The sequence below is a fragment of the Corylus avellana genome, chromosome 10, assembly GCF_965113065.1.
Source record: "Corylus avellana chromosome 10, dhCorAvel1.hap1.2, whole genome shotgun sequence".
Classification (NCBI taxonomy): Eukaryota; Viridiplantae; Streptophyta; class Magnoliopsida; order Fagales; family Betulaceae; genus Corylus; species Corylus avellana.
Window position 1 is genome coordinate 7,195,056 of NC_142499.1, and position 17,348 is coordinate 7,212,403.

The 17,348-nt window shown below is 32.5% G+C and overlaps 1 protein-coding gene across 1 annotated transcript; it reads left to right on the forward strand.

Moving 5' to 3' along the window:
* The first annotated feature begins 534 nt into the window (after nucleotides 1–534).
* LOC132162250 (aluminum-activated malate transporter 8-like) lies at nucleotides 535–13,957 on the forward strand. The gene is made up of 7 exons (XM_059572511.2): nucleotides 535–1,096; nucleotides 6,537–6,561; nucleotides 10,673–10,969; nucleotides 11,212–11,352; nucleotides 11,921–12,193; nucleotides 12,294–12,544; nucleotides 13,451–13,957. The coding sequence occupies exons 1-7, from the start codon at nucleotides 1,064–1,066 to the stop codon at nucleotides 13,955–13,957; spliced, it is 1,527 nt and encodes a 508-aa protein (XP_059428494.2). The 5' UTR covers nucleotides 535–1,063.
* Nucleotides 13,958–17,348: the final 3,391 nt, after the last annotated feature.

Consider the following 17,348-nt stretch of genomic DNA (forward strand, 5'->3'; position numbering starts at 1 on the left):
GAATAGATGCAAGTATTAATCTTTGATTATAAGGGATTCTATGATAATAGAAAAACTTATTGGCCTTATATATCCACCTTGAAGGATCAGAACCATCAAACCTAGGAAATTTGATTTTAACTAACCTTGTTATGATAGCCAATTGATCATCTGCTTGCTGCTCACGCCTATCAAATCGATCATCTTGATAATACCTCCTTCCTTGATTCTGTGCAAGCTCCAGCCTCTTCTTTACCTTCTCGAACACCTTCTCGTTTTTTTTATTGATTTTTCTTTAAGAGAGCAATTGTCTCTGCCATCTGGTTCATGCGTGTACCATCCGCGATGGTTGCACCTCAAGAAGCTCAGCACCAAGAAAGTGCTCTGATACCACTTGTTACACTCCAAATATTCCAGCAAGATTTGAAAGAAGAATCTACTAAAAAATGGAACGAAACTTCACTCTTTATTCAGACTCAAAGTATATTTTTACAATGATCAGTTCTAGATGATCAATCTCCTCACTACAGAAATCTGCAAGCTAAGTAACAGCTACTTCTAAACATACAAGCTAGTAGCCAAAAGTCTGAATGAATTCTTATTCGTAGGCTCATGCCTTTTATACAAAACACAATACTAAAATGAGCCCAATCGCATAGGATTACTACTGGCCCGTTATAACAAGCCAACAGCCCACCACGTGCGTAAATCCCACTAACAGCAATCCACCGGCCCAGCTAACCAACTTCCTTCAGTTAAGCCTTCAACTCTTGCCAGCTGTACTAACAGATTGACAACACATTTGACCACGTGTTATTTCCCTTGCCTCCACTTGCACACTTACCACCTGCTGTCCACTAAAGTTCCCTTCTTCTCCACCCTTCTATTCTTCCTTCTCCCTACTTTCAGAACACTTGCTTAAAAGACTTGTTACACAGGCCACCCCCATCTGGCTGGTTTGGGGATGGCAACCCCACGGCTCATAAGGATCAAAAGTTCTCACATCGCTGTTTAACAAGGCTCTATGGATGCCCACCTCCACAGTAAACAAATGGCTGCTGCAAGAAGTTGCTGCTAAAAACAAATGGCTGCTACTAACAAATGGATGCCCACCTCCGTAGCAAAATAAATAAAATAGAATGTAAATAAAAAATCTTGTTAAAAATTTTGAGCAAAAAGTTGAGGGAGGAAAAACGATTTTTCACCTGGATTGCCTATGTGTTGTTGGAGGCGGCTGGCGTTGGTGGACTCATAGAGAGCGCAAGATGCTGAAGAGACACGGGTTTTGGCTAGAGAGGGAGGTTTGGGCTCCTTGGGTGTGGCCGAGCCATCCCCAAACAGGCCAGATGGGGGTGGCCCCATGGTCAAAGGCCACCCCCAAATTTTTTTTCTTTTTTTTTTTTTTGGAAAAATATAATTTTTTTTTAAAATTAATTATATGACACATTGTGACATTTGATTGATGCTAACATGTCGTTTCCTTAAGTTTTGGACGGAATTTTAACGGAAGTACCATCTTGATTTTTATAAAAACCACAGATGCCAATTGTGATAAAAATAAAACCTTAAAGGAAAAAAAATAAAGTGTTGAAACCCTAAGGGGCAAAAGAGTATTTAACCCATAAATAAATCTAAGGGCATTACATCCTTGGTTATTCATACAGAGCATTACCTAATAGAGGGTAATTTGAAGAAGAAGAAAAAAAAGGCTTACAAAAGCAAAGAAGAAGAATGATCTTTCAGCTTAGTGCAATTAAGTACGAAATCATGTAGCTAATAGATGTTTAATTAACTAAATAAAGTGTTCTCTTGCTTTATGGCTGTCTTTGTCACAGGGATTAGTGGTTGACCACTGAAACAAACGAAGCATTTGAGCAAAATTGCCTTCCCCACTCAAAATGGCCTTCCCCACTCAAAATGCCCACCAAGGTTGTAAAACCATATGCTAAGGACCTCGTTCGGATTGGTCATGACGTACACTTTGAATGAAAACATTTAATGATAACATTTTATATTGAGGATTTAATAATTTCCTCCTTCTGATAAGTTCAAAAAACGTGTCCTCTTTTTTACATTGCCACTATATATACAATAAAAAAATTAAAAATTAAAAATTATATATATATATCACACGAAATGATTTGACCCTAAGCCAATTAAAGAGGTGGCGAACCTTTTGCTTTACTTGTTTGGATAAAATAATTATCACATGATTTCATTTAAAAGAATTATGGTAATATATTTTTAAATCATTTTCGTGTTGAAAAAGGTGGCCTATATGTGTGCATGAATTCCCGTCGGCATATTTTTAATTTGTATGGTATCGGATCTACGTCAATGCAGGTTGGTTGAAAGAAGCATAATGTGATCCCACTCTTTGTATTGATTAAGCATTACTTGGGAGGTAGTGACCTAACCCAAAGGGGTTGCTCAATATAAAAACTAATAATAATCTAAAGAGATTGATGAAAGAGACAAAGATTAAGATGGTTCCGTCAGTAACCTAGCTACATTCATATGTTAAAATCTTTTAGGCTACATCTTTCTTGATATTTGTATTTATAGAATTTTACATATGATTTGAATAATTTCAAATACAAAACATATCCCTTAAATTAGGATTAACAAATATCATTTAAATCAACATTTATCACAAATATTTCTATCCTTAACACTCACATTCGTCCCTTTTCTTTTTTTTCTTATTCTTTTTTTTTTTGAGAAATGATTGGTGTTAATATTTTTTTCATCTCATCTTACAAATTAACCATTAGATTTGTGCTAATGGTTGATCTATTGAATTTGTAGGAGAATAAGAAAAAAATATATGGGCAAGTTATTAACACCAATCATTTCTCTTTTTCTCTCTCTCGTCTCTTCTTTCTTTTGCATATTTTTTTTTTTGTGTATAAATATAATTTTGTAATGATTTCGTTAAAACAAATTAATGAAATTTATACAAAATTGGATGTAATGATGAATTTGATAATGGCAAAAAACAAACAAACAAAAAGATAATTGAAAATGCCACGAACAATTTTATAACAGTTTAGAACACATGGTTAATTGAGTTTTTTTTTTTTTTTTTAATTAACCATAGGTGATGAGATTTGAAAGTTTGAACGATGTTAAATGTGGAGTAATTTCTTATGCTAATATGATAGAAGTGGTGCGTTTCTCATGTGAAATCGGATAAGCTTCTGCGCAATTGCTTTAGCCTGGCCATTGTGCCTTGGGAATGATCGCAAGTAAGGATTTGGATGGATTTTAATGCTCCAAATTCCAATAATGGTAGTCTGTAAAAATTGAACTTTATATTGAGGCTCATAGGAGAAACGAGATTAAAAATTGTGATTTGAGAAGTGCAATGAGAAAAGCATATTAGGATTGAAAAACTAATCTATCTAATTAGTCTATATTAGATGTATTATCATATAAATTGGAGTGAAAAAAAAAAAAAAAAAAAAAAAAAAAAAAAAAATCATGATGTTAACATTCCCTTTTGAATATAAAGTAAAAGAGGTGAAAATATCTTCATGTCATTCATCTAAAAAAAAAAAGAAATATATCTTATATGAATTTCTAAAACTAGGGCAGGCACAAGGTTGATAATTAAGGAAGCTTAATGGAATATGGTTAATAAAGAATGTATAACAAATTTATACTGACCAACAAAAGGAGGAAGAGGAACATAGCATATATAGAAGTAGATTGGCCTGAGAGAACATTGTCTATCAAAAAATGCACATATTCCAACTGCACATGTCCAGCACAATGCGTAATGCCCTCAACACTCCATCTCCATGCATCAATATCAAGAGAAAACCAAGATCATCTTTTCACAGATTGGCCGTGTAGTCCAATCATCAGTGACTACCATTATCAGCTCTTTTTTATTTCATTTTAGACCGCTTCTAAGGTCTCTTGATGTGTCAATTCTCGGGCACTCAGATGCTAAATAAGATGTTTCTCACTCGATGTTTGAAAGCATTTCTGACAATTTTCCTTTCCTTTCTTCTTTTAATTAGGATTAAGAGTGGTAAAGACCCTCCTTTGGAATTTGTATTTTTTTTTTTTTTTTTTTTGTATATTCTTTCCTTTTTCCTTGTTTTCTCTCCTATTAAAAAAAATAAAAAATAAAAAGCTATATATCATTTTTGTGGTTGGCAGTACAGAAAAGGAAACATTTATTAGTGGATAAGACAGGCCGGGACGAGAGTACTGAAGACACATATATAGAATCCAAACACTGGTTTGCTTGGCTGTTTTACTCGGAGAATTAGGTCATGTCCATGTCACTATATATATCCATGCAAGTTGCTTCAAAGTTGGGAAATCTTGCCGAAAATTTTAGTATATATGGATGAGTGGAAAGTGAAAGAATGAAAGTTCCCATTATAATGTAATCAAGTTTAGATGCAACTTTTTATGTAATAGAAAAATGAAAATATATATTGCAACAAAAGAGAAAAGGCAGAAAAAATATACGCCAAGTTTGATACACATTAAAGGTTCGAAATATTGAATTTGTTTTGCCATTTTCCATAAAGTGTAGGTAGGAGGAGGAGAAAACGTTCACGTTTCTTCTCAATATATAGAATAGTCAATGGTAAACACCCTTTTACAGCATGTTTAAGTGACTTAATTATCATATAAATGCATAATGAGAATGACCTTTTAATTAATTTCTTTCTTAATTAGCTCTAGTGCAAGTACAAAACCACGTACCCTTTTGAACGCAAACCTAATCAAGAGTCTAATGGCAAGCTGTCTTAATCAAACAGTTAAACCCACTGATCTTAGGGCTTTTCATCATGGGATTTTAAGGATAAATTTAACATTAAAGATCTGTCCTGGTTAAGTACTGTCAAGTTAACACCTCCAAAACTGTGATCCCATAATTCGATCGTAAAGGATAAGGTATACGTGCCCACATAAGACTACCAATATTTTTTTTTTTTTTTTTTTTTTTTTTTTTTTTTTTGGTAAAGACTACCAATGTCTTAATGAAAATGTGCCGACTTCAAAATCCAATAAGCTTTTGAACTTATAATTATACCATGGCGTGGCCATTTCATATCAAAGTGCAACATTGCCAACTTGCCATATTTGGGAGTAGGGCTATAAACGAGCCAAGCTTGGGCGAGCTAGAACTGTTCAAGCTTGGTTCATTTAAAAATTTCACGAGCTCAAGCTCGAGCTGAGTTCGTACTGAGCTCCAAAATCTAAGCTTGGCTCGGCTCGCTAAGGAAAATTCCTTGTGCAAGCCGAGCTCGAGCTCGCCTAATAGGTGAGCCGAGCCGGCTCAACTAATTCAAACTAAAAAAAAAAAAAAAAAAACTAACTTAGCTCAGTAAGATAGGCTTACATCCTTTTTATATATTACTTAGGTAAGAAAGATTTTTTGCTTTTTGTGAGACAACCGGATAATTAACTATTATTGTGAGAGATGTGTGCTTGATTTTATTTTATTGGTGTGGCACACTTATAAGCAAACAAATACAAGGAAAATCAAAAAGAGTTTACTCTTAACACTTAATAGTAGCAAAAAAAATGTTTAATATACATGGTTAATAGTACTAATATATGAAATTGACTTTGATAAAAAATAAATAAAAATAAAAATAAAAAAACCGTTTATTATATATACAAATTATCTAACAATTTTTTTTATATATATATTAACCAATTAGCTCTCTATATATATAACTAAACCAATTAACTAATTAGTTAACTTAGTCTAATACACACAATACACTAGTTAACTATAAATAGTTATACACTATATGACTACATTATTAATATTTTAACTATATATATTTAGTAGTTATGCTACGTACTATATAAGCATAAATACTATTTATAATATATATAAACTATTTACTAAGTTATATATATATATACACAAGTTGCTCTAATAAGCGAGTTGAGCCCCTATACGAGTATGTATCATTTAATAATCGAGTATAGTTTCGTGTCCACGAGCGGCTCATTTAATAATCGAGTCGGGCACGAACCGAGCTTTATCGAGCCGATCCTGAGCAAGCTCACGGGTAGCTTTGTTCGTTTACAACCCTATTTGGGGGTGAGCTAGGATCGATCGAACGACCCTCTCTAGAATGGTTGATATTATATAAACATTTAGAACTAAAACTATTGGGATTTTAATGGAATTTGAGGGTCTAAGGATGTTTGTCCATGACAAATTGGGGTTTATGTTGAGGTTTATAATTTAGAAACAAACATTTAAATGAAAAATTCAAGGAAAAAAACAAAAACTATGCCCAAGAATATAGCAGCTCTAAAAATAATATATATCTCTAAAAAACCGTTGCTCATTCTCATTATGGTCTCCCCATGAAATAGGATGCTCTCCATTTTAATTTTTCGATAGTATTTTATTTTGCTGTATTAATCATATATATTGTGCCATATTATTTAAAATTTTAAGTGATATTACAATATATATACTATTAAATTTATAAAATCTAATTTATACCATAAAATGAGACGTACGTCTACCCCTCTCCCTCCTCGAAGCACTAGTACTTCAAAAGTTTAATTTTCATCCAACACGATTAGGTAGTTTATTGGGTCCAAATGCTACTTTTTAAACTTTGAAAGTACAAATATCAAAATAATAATACTTCCGCGGAGGCGGAAGGGAGATTGAACCCATATTTTTTCCTTATTCTAATGCATGCCCATTGGGTGGGTGCCTAAAATATCAATGGAGCACTTATAAGAACTTTTTTTAAGGGTCATATCTTCTACTCTCTTGTAGGGCTCGTAATATATAGCATGACCAAACTACTTTTATGAGTTTGTTGTGGATTCCCATATCATATCTCTCTTTAGATATGGCGAAATTATATTAGTGTTCTTTCCACCTAATGAGTTGGGTAAGCCTAAATTTTGACTGTGATTTGAATAATCTATATATGCACAAAAACAATCTTCACAATTTTATACAAAAAGTTATGTTATGTTATATATATCTCATTATCCTTCACAAGTGCATGAGAGACAAGGCCGATGATCAGATATAGAGGGAGGGGGGACTGGGGTAGGCCATGCCTCCCCCCCCCCCCCCCCCCCCCAAAATAAGGAAAAAAAATTATAAGTAAAAAAAAATAATAATAATAAAGTTTTAAGTTTAGTTATTCGGCCCCCTAAAAAAAAAAAAATGGCCCTATTTTTAAATTTTTTGGCCATATCCAATAAAACTTTTGGCCCTATTCTTAATTTTTTTAGGCCACACCTATTAAGTTTTTTTATTTTTGGTCCTTACTTTCAAATGTCCATTTTTTGGTCCTTACTTTCAAATGTTCACTTTTTTTTGCCCTTATGGTAGTCTTTAGTTCATAAAAAACAACCAAAATAGTTTTTTTTTAATAAAAATTTTCTAAAGAACCGAAAAAACAAAAAAAAAAAAAAAAAAAAAAAAAAAATTGGCTAGCCCCCTTCCATAAAATTTTCTGGCTCCATCCCTGCCGATGATGTAATTGGAACTACATGGTTCGATGTGTTAAGGAATGTAGCATAAAAGTTTGTGGGTATAATTTCAATAAAAGGGCTTATATTCTTTTGTCTTGCTGTATGTAATTCATGCCCTAAAAAGGGATCCATCAATAAAAATCAAGGGAAGCCCGAAAAGACAAAAAAAAAAAAATAGACTCGTTTCCTTGTGGAATTTCGGCCACCCAATTATTCCCATCAATATGTACGTCTTTGGTACCAAAAAAGAAACCATTCATGGATAACGTTGAGATAGTGTAAAAGAGGCACATATATGGAAGTTTGCTTGGCTGTTTCCCTCTTGATTCATCCATATATCTTGAGCGTGGGTGAACAGAGAGTTTCCTTTTTTTCCCTGTTGCATATATAAAGAAGAAGAAAAATTGAGAAAGAAATGATGATGTAATACATCAAACCATCTACTATGCTCTTCTCATGGAGATCAAAAGTTCAAAATGTTCAATTTCGTTCACCATTTTCTGTTTAAGAGTAGGAACAAAAAAGAAAGAGGCATATGATCGAGTCAGATTCTACTCACTTTAGTGATTGGTGACGTATTTTATTCGATGCTATCTATCTATATATGTAGATAAATAATCAAATAAATGAAGAGAATAAAAGGTTAGGATGTTAATTAATTAATAGAGAAAATAAATGTATATATAAAACGTTGAGTTTAGCACTGCATATATATAATTAATTAATTATATATATATATATAGTAACCCGAAAATGTTTAATTAGACAACAAAACTGATCATATATATATATATATATATATATATGATCAGTTTTGTTGTCTAATTAAACATTTTTGGGTTACTATATATATAATTAATTAATTAATTTAAAAAGATGGTTATGGAGAGCTCTGAAAAACAATTTTATTATATTTCTGGCAATGAGTCATTTGTCTGCTTTTCCTCTATTTCTTTTTTGCTTTATCCTAGTTTTCCATTGTCATCATGTTGTCACCATGACCCAATTGTGATGCTCTCGATCTCTACTGCACTCTTAAACTCATTGCAATAAGTAGTGGCCATTTAATTTAAAGATCAAACTTTCTTTTCTTTATGAAATGCAGGCATGCATGCATACACTAAGTTTTGTTGTCATACATTTATTTTTTAATTAGTTCACGGCCACCTCCTCTAGTGCCTGAGCACTTATTCATGGGCTCACACACAAAAACAAAACAAAATCAAAATCAAAAACGAAAAAAAAAACCTTATTCATGGATTTAACCTATATATAGTACTTAGAACATCTAGCTTCACACTAAACAACCATATGTCGAATGTGAATTTACATGATCAAGTTCCAAACTTGAGTTGACATGTTGGAGTAATATATTAATAATAGGGTTGTTTTAGTTTACTAAAATATAAATTAAATGATCACATTCATCGATTCCAAAAGTTTAAGTTTATTAGGAATAGTAATATAATACTCTCCCACACTTGTGAGCTAAGTCAATTCATGGATTCAACCTAGTACTGACAACATCTAGCTCCAAACTGATTTAACATTATCAAGTTCCAATCTCTAGTCCAGGATGAATAATGGGTTAATTAAGTTCGTGTAATATATTGATCATCATTGGTCTGTCGTCTCAGTTCAACTTCTAAGGAAAATGACTTTTGGATAGTAATGGTAGTTAATATAACTATAATGGCTTTGTTCAAGGGAATGGTAATTAAGTTTTCTGCAGGGGTATAATGACCTTGTTTAATTTAGAAGGATAAGAGTAATTAAGCAATTCTGCAATATTATACTTCTCTTAGAAACTCCTGTAGGATTGATCAGTTTTCTATGAACTCCATGCAAGTTAGGTAGACATCACAACTCTCAAGTACTTCCAATCCCTTGTAATCGATCAAAGCATGAAGAATTTCATTTTCTCTTCGTCATTCTCTTCCAAAAATTCAAGAGTATCATAATCAAAAGGCTTAAATTCAAATCTTGTTTTTGTTATTTATTTTTCATTTCAACTAAATATTCTTCGTATTAGACCTCATTTATTCAAGATAAGTTTGAACTCGCACGTGAAAAAGAGTATTAGAACATTAATAAAATAATTAAATTTATCACTTGTTATTAATTTAATCTTTTGAGATAAGCGATGGTTTAACGCCGCCCATTTGTTTTATTCGTTATTTTATTTTATGCTTCTTCTTTTTATTGGTCAGCACCTTTAATTTATTTCACTTGTTTATTATTCTGTAATGCATTGGCTCAGCAGATTCTTTGGTGACAGTACTAGAATAATCTTTTAGTTATAGGCATATAGCTTCATCACTCGATCTTCTTTTCCTTTTTTCATCTTTCTTTAACTTTCATGTATACAAACAGGTAAAAAAAATAAAAAATAAACAGAAACAAAAATGGCTTCCTCCATTCAAATCGACAGGCACAAATACTATTAGGTCAACAAACTGATCGAGTCAACCCTTTCATTTCTTTTCATTCTTTCTTTTTCTCCACAGCACATCAAGCTCAGGAGATAGTGGGATACAGTGCATGTCATGTAAACTACTGCGCTATTTTCTAAAAGCTACACCTTAACCCTCTCTCTCTCTCTCTCTCTCTCTCTCTCCCCTGTGGGTACGTAGTGGGCCGAACTCTTTTTGTTCAGAATTGTAGACTGAACTCTTTAACTTTTGTTTTGAATTTTCCGTGGGCTGCTGTTTGTAGTATCTATTTTATATATATTTTGTTATTTTTCTCATATTATTACAAATTAATCATTAAATTTATGGACGTATGCACACCATACATAAATCAATGGTAAACCTTACAAATCTAATGGTTAATCTATTGAATTTGTAAGAGAACATAAAAAAAAAAAATATGAACAAATTATTAACACAAATCATTTTTTAAATATTTAAAACAAAAATATATATATATATATATATATATATATATATATGAGTATTTTCTGGAAGAAAATATTTGTCGTCTCATTTTACAATACCAGACACCAACGCATGTGTCCAATAACGCATTGTCGTCAATGCGCACCCAAGTTTTTCCCCTATAAATATCCCGCCGCAGCGACAGACACGCACCAAGAGGCATTTTCTCCTATCAAGCATCTGGCTTAATTACTTGGAAAGAAAAAAGAAAAAAGGAAATCAATCCACCTCAAAAGCTCTTGCTTGCTTATTATTAGCCATGGAAATTGATGAGCCTGCAGCAACTCAAAAGAATGCCCAGCTCTTATTAGCCCGTGGCTGGGGCTGGCTCAAGGGGTTGCTAGGGAAGTGCATGAACAAGGCTGTGAAGGTTGCAAAGAGCACAAAGAAGCTCGGACAAGACGACCCGAGACGTGTCATCCACTCCCTCAAGGTTGGGCTGGCTCTCACGCTGGTTTCCTTCTTGTACTATTGGAGACCTCTCTATGATGGTTTTGGGGTTTCAGGAATGTGGGCTGTGCTCACTGTGGTAGTAGTCTTTGAATTCACCGTTGGTAAGCAATTTTTTTTTTTTTTTTTAATTCTTTTTTCAAACCGGGATATTCAGGGCTTCGCCCGATTAAATCGCCATATCAAACCTTAAACGCGATGTTTCGAAACATCATATATAATCTAGTGACTTACTACTCGATCGAGCTCAAATTCACCAAATCTCAAGTAGGAAAAATATATAGTTAGTCTACTACCTTGTTGCATGTTGAACTAATGTACGTGTATGTTTTTTTTTTACTTGCAGGTGCAACCCTCAGCAAAACATTAAATAGAGGATTTGCGACATTTTTTGCTGGTGCTCTCGGGCTTGGAGCTCAACATTTAGCATGTCTCTTTGGCGACAGAGGACAACCCATTGTCCTTGGGACCCTTGTTTTCTTACTAAGTATATTTCTTTACACATAATTTACTTAATTATTCATGCATGCTTTACCGAGAAACTTAAGCAATAGATCTGTAAGGAAATTTTGGGCATTCCCACATATTTTTCATATTCCAAAATTAATTTTCTTCCATATATATACTCTACAAAAGCAAATTCCGGGCAAGTTGCTTTTGTTAAATCACTACTTGTACCAAAAGTTAAATTAATAAAAAATGATAAATTTAATAAGTAAGGCCCAACACATAAAAATCGAGCGGGACTAGAATTTAAGGAGAGAGGAGACAAGACTAAAAGAAATAAAAAATTTGGGGGGGTCCACTTCACAAAAATGCCGAATATTCATAAGAAATTTTCAAAATTTTGTGGCATTTAATTTTAAATTTTGGAAGAGTACATAATGTTTAAATTGAAATAAGAGATAAATGACGAAGACAATGTTTAAATTCAAAACTTTTACTCTGATACCACGTTAAATAACAATTTCATGCCCCAAAATTTTAACTCAATAAAAAAATAATAAATTTAATTATTTAATTAATGTTCTAACAATTTTGTTGTGATATTGCAGCTGCAGCATCATCATTCACTCGATTCATTCCACGAATCAAGGCAAGATATGACTATGGGGTGTTGATATTCATATTGACATTTAGCTTGGTAACAGTCTCGGGTTATAGGATTGAAGAAATCTTACAGCTAGCCCATCAAAGATTCTCCACCATACTCATAGGCGGAGCCACCTGCATACTTGTATCCATATTCGTGTGTCCGGTTTGGGCCGGCGAAGATCTTCACAAACTAATTGCTTCAAATCTAGAAAAGCTCGCAAACTATCTAGAAGGTAATATATACATAATCGGTATATTATTATATATTTGATCTTGAAAATGCATGTTACGAAAGAATTGAAGAAGATTGACATGATCATGCATGATTTGCAGGTTTTGGAGGTGAGAATATTGAAGGGGTTGTGAGTGATGATGATAAGAAACTTCTTCAAGGTTATAAAAGCGTGCTAAATTCAAAAAGCACAGAAGAATCGTCGGCGAATTTCGCAAGATGGGAGCCTGGCCATGGCCGCTTTCAGTTTCGTCATCCATGGAAACAATACCTCAAGATTGGAGGCCTTGCTCGGAAATGTGCTTACCATATTGAAGCCCTTAATGGCTACAATATTAACTCTCATATTCAGGTATGTATAGTTATACTAAATTGTTAATATTCTTTCTACATGCAAAACTATTTTTGCTTTTTAATAAATAAATATATATATATATATATATATATATATATATATATATATATATATATATATATAAAAAGGTTTTATCAAATTAACTCAATTTCATTGAACATGTTTTCCACTCACTTTTTTTTTTTTTTGGTTAATAATGGCTCGTTTTTTGAAGTATGTAACGTGTTTTAAGAATTAGACTGAGTAAAATATATGGAAATTTTTTTTATTTTGAGCAAAATATGTTTAAATATTAATTTAAATGATTAAATTTATTATTTTTTATCACTTTAATTTTTTGGGATAATTGATAATCTAACGTAATGTTATACCAGAAGTTCTGAGTTTGTTAAAGGGTATTAAAATATTAATTTAAATGATTTTTTTTTTTTTTGAAACTTTACAAAGGTTTTCTGAACTTTCATGTGTTTTGAGAAGACCACCAAAGTTTAAAAGCTCTCAATTTTGTTTTTAAAACTTTTTAATTTGACGCAACTTACTTCGTCCGTTAGGGTTTGGCTTTAAACCAATGTTAAAATTGATGAAATTACCTTTATATCCCTAAAACTTTTATAAAAAATCAAATTTACCATTAATTTCACTTAACGTCAAATTTTCAACCTTCCCATGTACGGATATGTCAAAAAAATCAAAAAAAAAAAAAAAAATTCCTAACGTAGGGGTAGATTACATCAAATTCAAAGTTCGATCAGTGAAATTGAAATTTTATAAACTTTATGCGGTCTTTTCAAAACGCGTGGAAGTTTATATTTCTTCTTTTTTTTCTCTTTCTTTTTTGGAAAAAATAGTGATGTAAAGAACTATTAACAAAAGATTTATGAACTTTTGATGTTATTCTTGCAGGAACCGTCGGAAATCCAAAATAAAATACGAGAATCAAGCAAGAAGATGAGTTCAGAATCCAGCAAGGCATTAAAAGAGCTAGCACTAGCAATAAAAACAATGGCAGACCCTTCAGCGGCCAATCCCCATGTGGAAAACTCTAAAACCGCCATTAATGACCTTAAAACAGCACTCAAAGCTGCCACGTTAGAGAATGTGGACGTTCTTCCAATTATTCCCATTGCCTCGGTTGCTTCAATACTAATAGAAATCACTAGATGCGTCGAGAAAATCTCCGAGTCGGTCCACGAGCTTGCTGACCTGGCACATTTCAAGAGCGTTGACCCCACTGTATCACCGGAGAAACCGCTACTACTTCATCGTGGAACCGTAAAACCTGTACTTTTGGAAGGTGACAGTGACAGTGACGACCACGTTGTAATCACAGTGCATGGAAACTACGTGGATTCCCGAGAAAACGAGGTTTCTCAGGCGCCAAACACTGCTAAACGTCTTGGTCAGGTGTAAATATCTGTTACTGACAAGTGATTATTTTTGAGAATTGTCGAAGGAGGAAGCCTTCCCTCTTTATGAGCAAGCCTTCCCTCTTTATGTATTTTAATCTTTTATAAATTCCTGCTCGTATTTTGCTTATTAGCAGAAAAGCAAAAGAAGATTAAAATGCTCTTTGTAGAGGTATATATATGGTGCTCTGATTCAACCATATTTGAATGGCTAATGTTCTTAAATTTGTACATCTTTTCAACACGTCTCTTAATTTGTACTCCTTTTATGTGTATCGTTAATGGCATATTCAGCTGTCAAATTTTTCAATTTTAACTTAAAAGCTATTGAGGTGCAACTGTGCCACTCTACTCACGTGTATAGCTCTTGGGACAGCTCTTAGGACATGTCTTATGAGTGTGATTTCAAGTGCTATAAAGAGCTTTGGGTTCTCTAACTGCATATCAATTAGCTAGTATCAGAGCCAATGTCATGGGTTCGAGCCGTGAGAGTGTCATGTTAAAGGAGGGATTGTTGTTGTACAATAGTACCGCTTTACTCAAGTGAATAGCTCTTAGAACATGGCTTACACAGTGCGATTTTAAATGCCATAAAAAACTTTAACTTTTCTCACTGGACATCAAAATCTTTAAACATGGAGGAAGTTGAAACAAATTTGAGTTTGCCTGGCCCGTTTTGCTTCTATGTTTGTAGATGGAACGTTCAGTGGTTCACAATTAAGAATGAATTGTTAAACTGGTAAATTATGTGCACAATATGGAGCACAAAGAGCAACAAAAATAAAATACCTTAAAAAAAACTTTAGATGGACCACAAGGTCATAGATTGATTGGTTCAATTGTGCCAATTTAGCTAAACTTTGAGACCAACCAAAAGACAAGACTAGGTCAAGGTTAAAAGTTGCTTAATTATTCCTGTTTGGAAGTTCATGCAGGGTATCTTGATGCAACATAAATATAGTGGATCACAAAACAAACAATACTAGATTAACAATCATTCACGATTTTTATAAGTGCCGCACGGTGTCTCATGGGTGTGAAGAATACTGCCCAACTGCTACATTGAAGAGTAGCCTAAACAGAGTGAGCTGCACAAAAACAAAAGGGAGAAGCCTCACAAGAGGAAGAAAAATGAGAAATATAATATAGAGAATTTGAGAAGCGCGTGCAAATTTTCTTATTATTTCATGCTCTCTTTTAAGTGTTAGGATTCGACAATTATGTAAAAGAAAATTTATGTTTTGTGTGAGAATGAGATTTGTTTGTATTAAGTTTTGGAATTGAGTGAATTTTTTTTTTTTTTTTCTACAATTTTGTACTTCATTTTTTGCTAGTTAATTTCTTCAATATCTAATGCACTTTACATTAAGAAAATCACGTAAATTATGGTTTTTTTTTTTTTTGTGTGTATGTTTGTGTTTTTTAATTACTATAATGATTAGGTGTGAAAATGAGATTACAATTAACAGTTATTAGCTAAAACTATTAACCGTAACCTCTTAGGCGGTTAGTAAAATTTACTAACCGCTTTTTAAAATAAAAAACTTCAAAAATTAAAAAAATAAATAAAAACAACGTCCTTTCTATAATTCTATGGTAATACGATAATACCCTACTAGATACGACATCATTTCTAGATTTTTATACATGTTTATATATATTTAAACACAAAAACAAAGTCATTTCATATATATGTGTGTGTGAGGGTAAACAATTTTTTCAAAACCTAAAATTGCTAAGCAATTAACGGACAGTTAATAATTGTCGGCCTTTTCACCCTAATGATCATGATCTATTTCACAACAAAGATGAACCTTAGTTTTTTGTATTTTTCCCTTCAACATTTTTTTTCTCTTGAGGAAAAGGCAAAATGGGAAACTGCAAAGTAGTGAAAATTAAAAATTACTGAACATTAATGGGGTTTGAGTTGTCTTCCACTTACTTCCCGTGCATGCGATGCGAGTGTTGTCTCCTTCCAAGGGTAAAGGGAATGAATATAAGGGGTTTGCCCACATGAACTTTATGGTGAGGCCGGTAATCACCGTCTACATCTTTTTTCTTTCTCTTTTTTTTTTTTTTTTTTTTTTTTTTGGCTCCGAGTAGTAAATGTTATTATGGTTATTTTAAATAGAATAGCCATATATAGTTAGCCTTCTCGTCTACTTTTTTAAAAAAAATAAAATAAATAAAAAAACTAAACAAGACATTAACTGCAATGAGGATGGAACTGATATAGTGGAGATCTAGAGCACCACAACTATTTGTACAAAACACAGGAATATATACATTCCACATACCATATTTAAGGGGAAATCTTCAACTTTTTTGACCTCTAACGGGTTTTGAAGTATTTGTTTAAGTTGATCAATTAACGTTTTTCTTTCTACTCCAATAATCAATAACAATAGACCGCATGAACGTTATGGTAAGGCTGGCAATCACTGTCTATGTTTTTTCTGCGTAACTCCCAACAAATAGATGTTATTATGAATTTATGATCACCCCAAATAAAATAGCTAGTCACAGTTACTCTCTTCCGTTTACTTTAAAAAAATAAAATAATAAAAAAAAAAAAAAAAAAAGCCTTTAACAGGACATTAACGTCATACCCATCAATGACGATGGAACAGATATAGTGGAGCACCACAATTCGTACAAAACACACAATATATATATATATATACAGATAGATATAGATATATATATATATATATATATATATAAAAAGCCTTTAACAGGACATTAACGTCATACTCATCAATGACGATGGAACAGATATAGTGGAGCACCACAATTCGTACAAAACACACACATACATATATATATATATATATATATATATATATAGGTTTTGAAGGATTTGTTTAAGTAGAGCATTAAGGATATGCTTAAATATTCTAATCTATCAAATCATAAATAAATAATAATTAAAGTGAGAGAGTACTAGACCACACCAAGACTAAGATTACTTACGAAAACACGTCCAACTCCATAGAATATATATATATATATATATATATATATATAGTCTATGGGTTTTGAAGGATTTGTTTAAGTAGAGCATTAAGGATCTGTCAGATTATGCTTAAATATTCTAATCTACCAAATCATAAATAAATAATAATTAAAGTGAGAGAGTACTAGACCACACCAAGACTAAGATTACTTATGAAAACACGTACAACTCTATATATATATATATATATATATATGTGTGTGTGTGTGTGTGTGTGTGTGTGTGTGTGTGAGAAGAAAACCCCTTTGAACTTTGAGACCATTATTAAATATCATACTTTCCAGAGGGTGCTAGCATTGCTCCCAAATTTTATTAGTTGAAAAAGACCAACAAAAGCAAATTAAACAAACTCATTAATTTTAACCTAAGCTGAGCCATT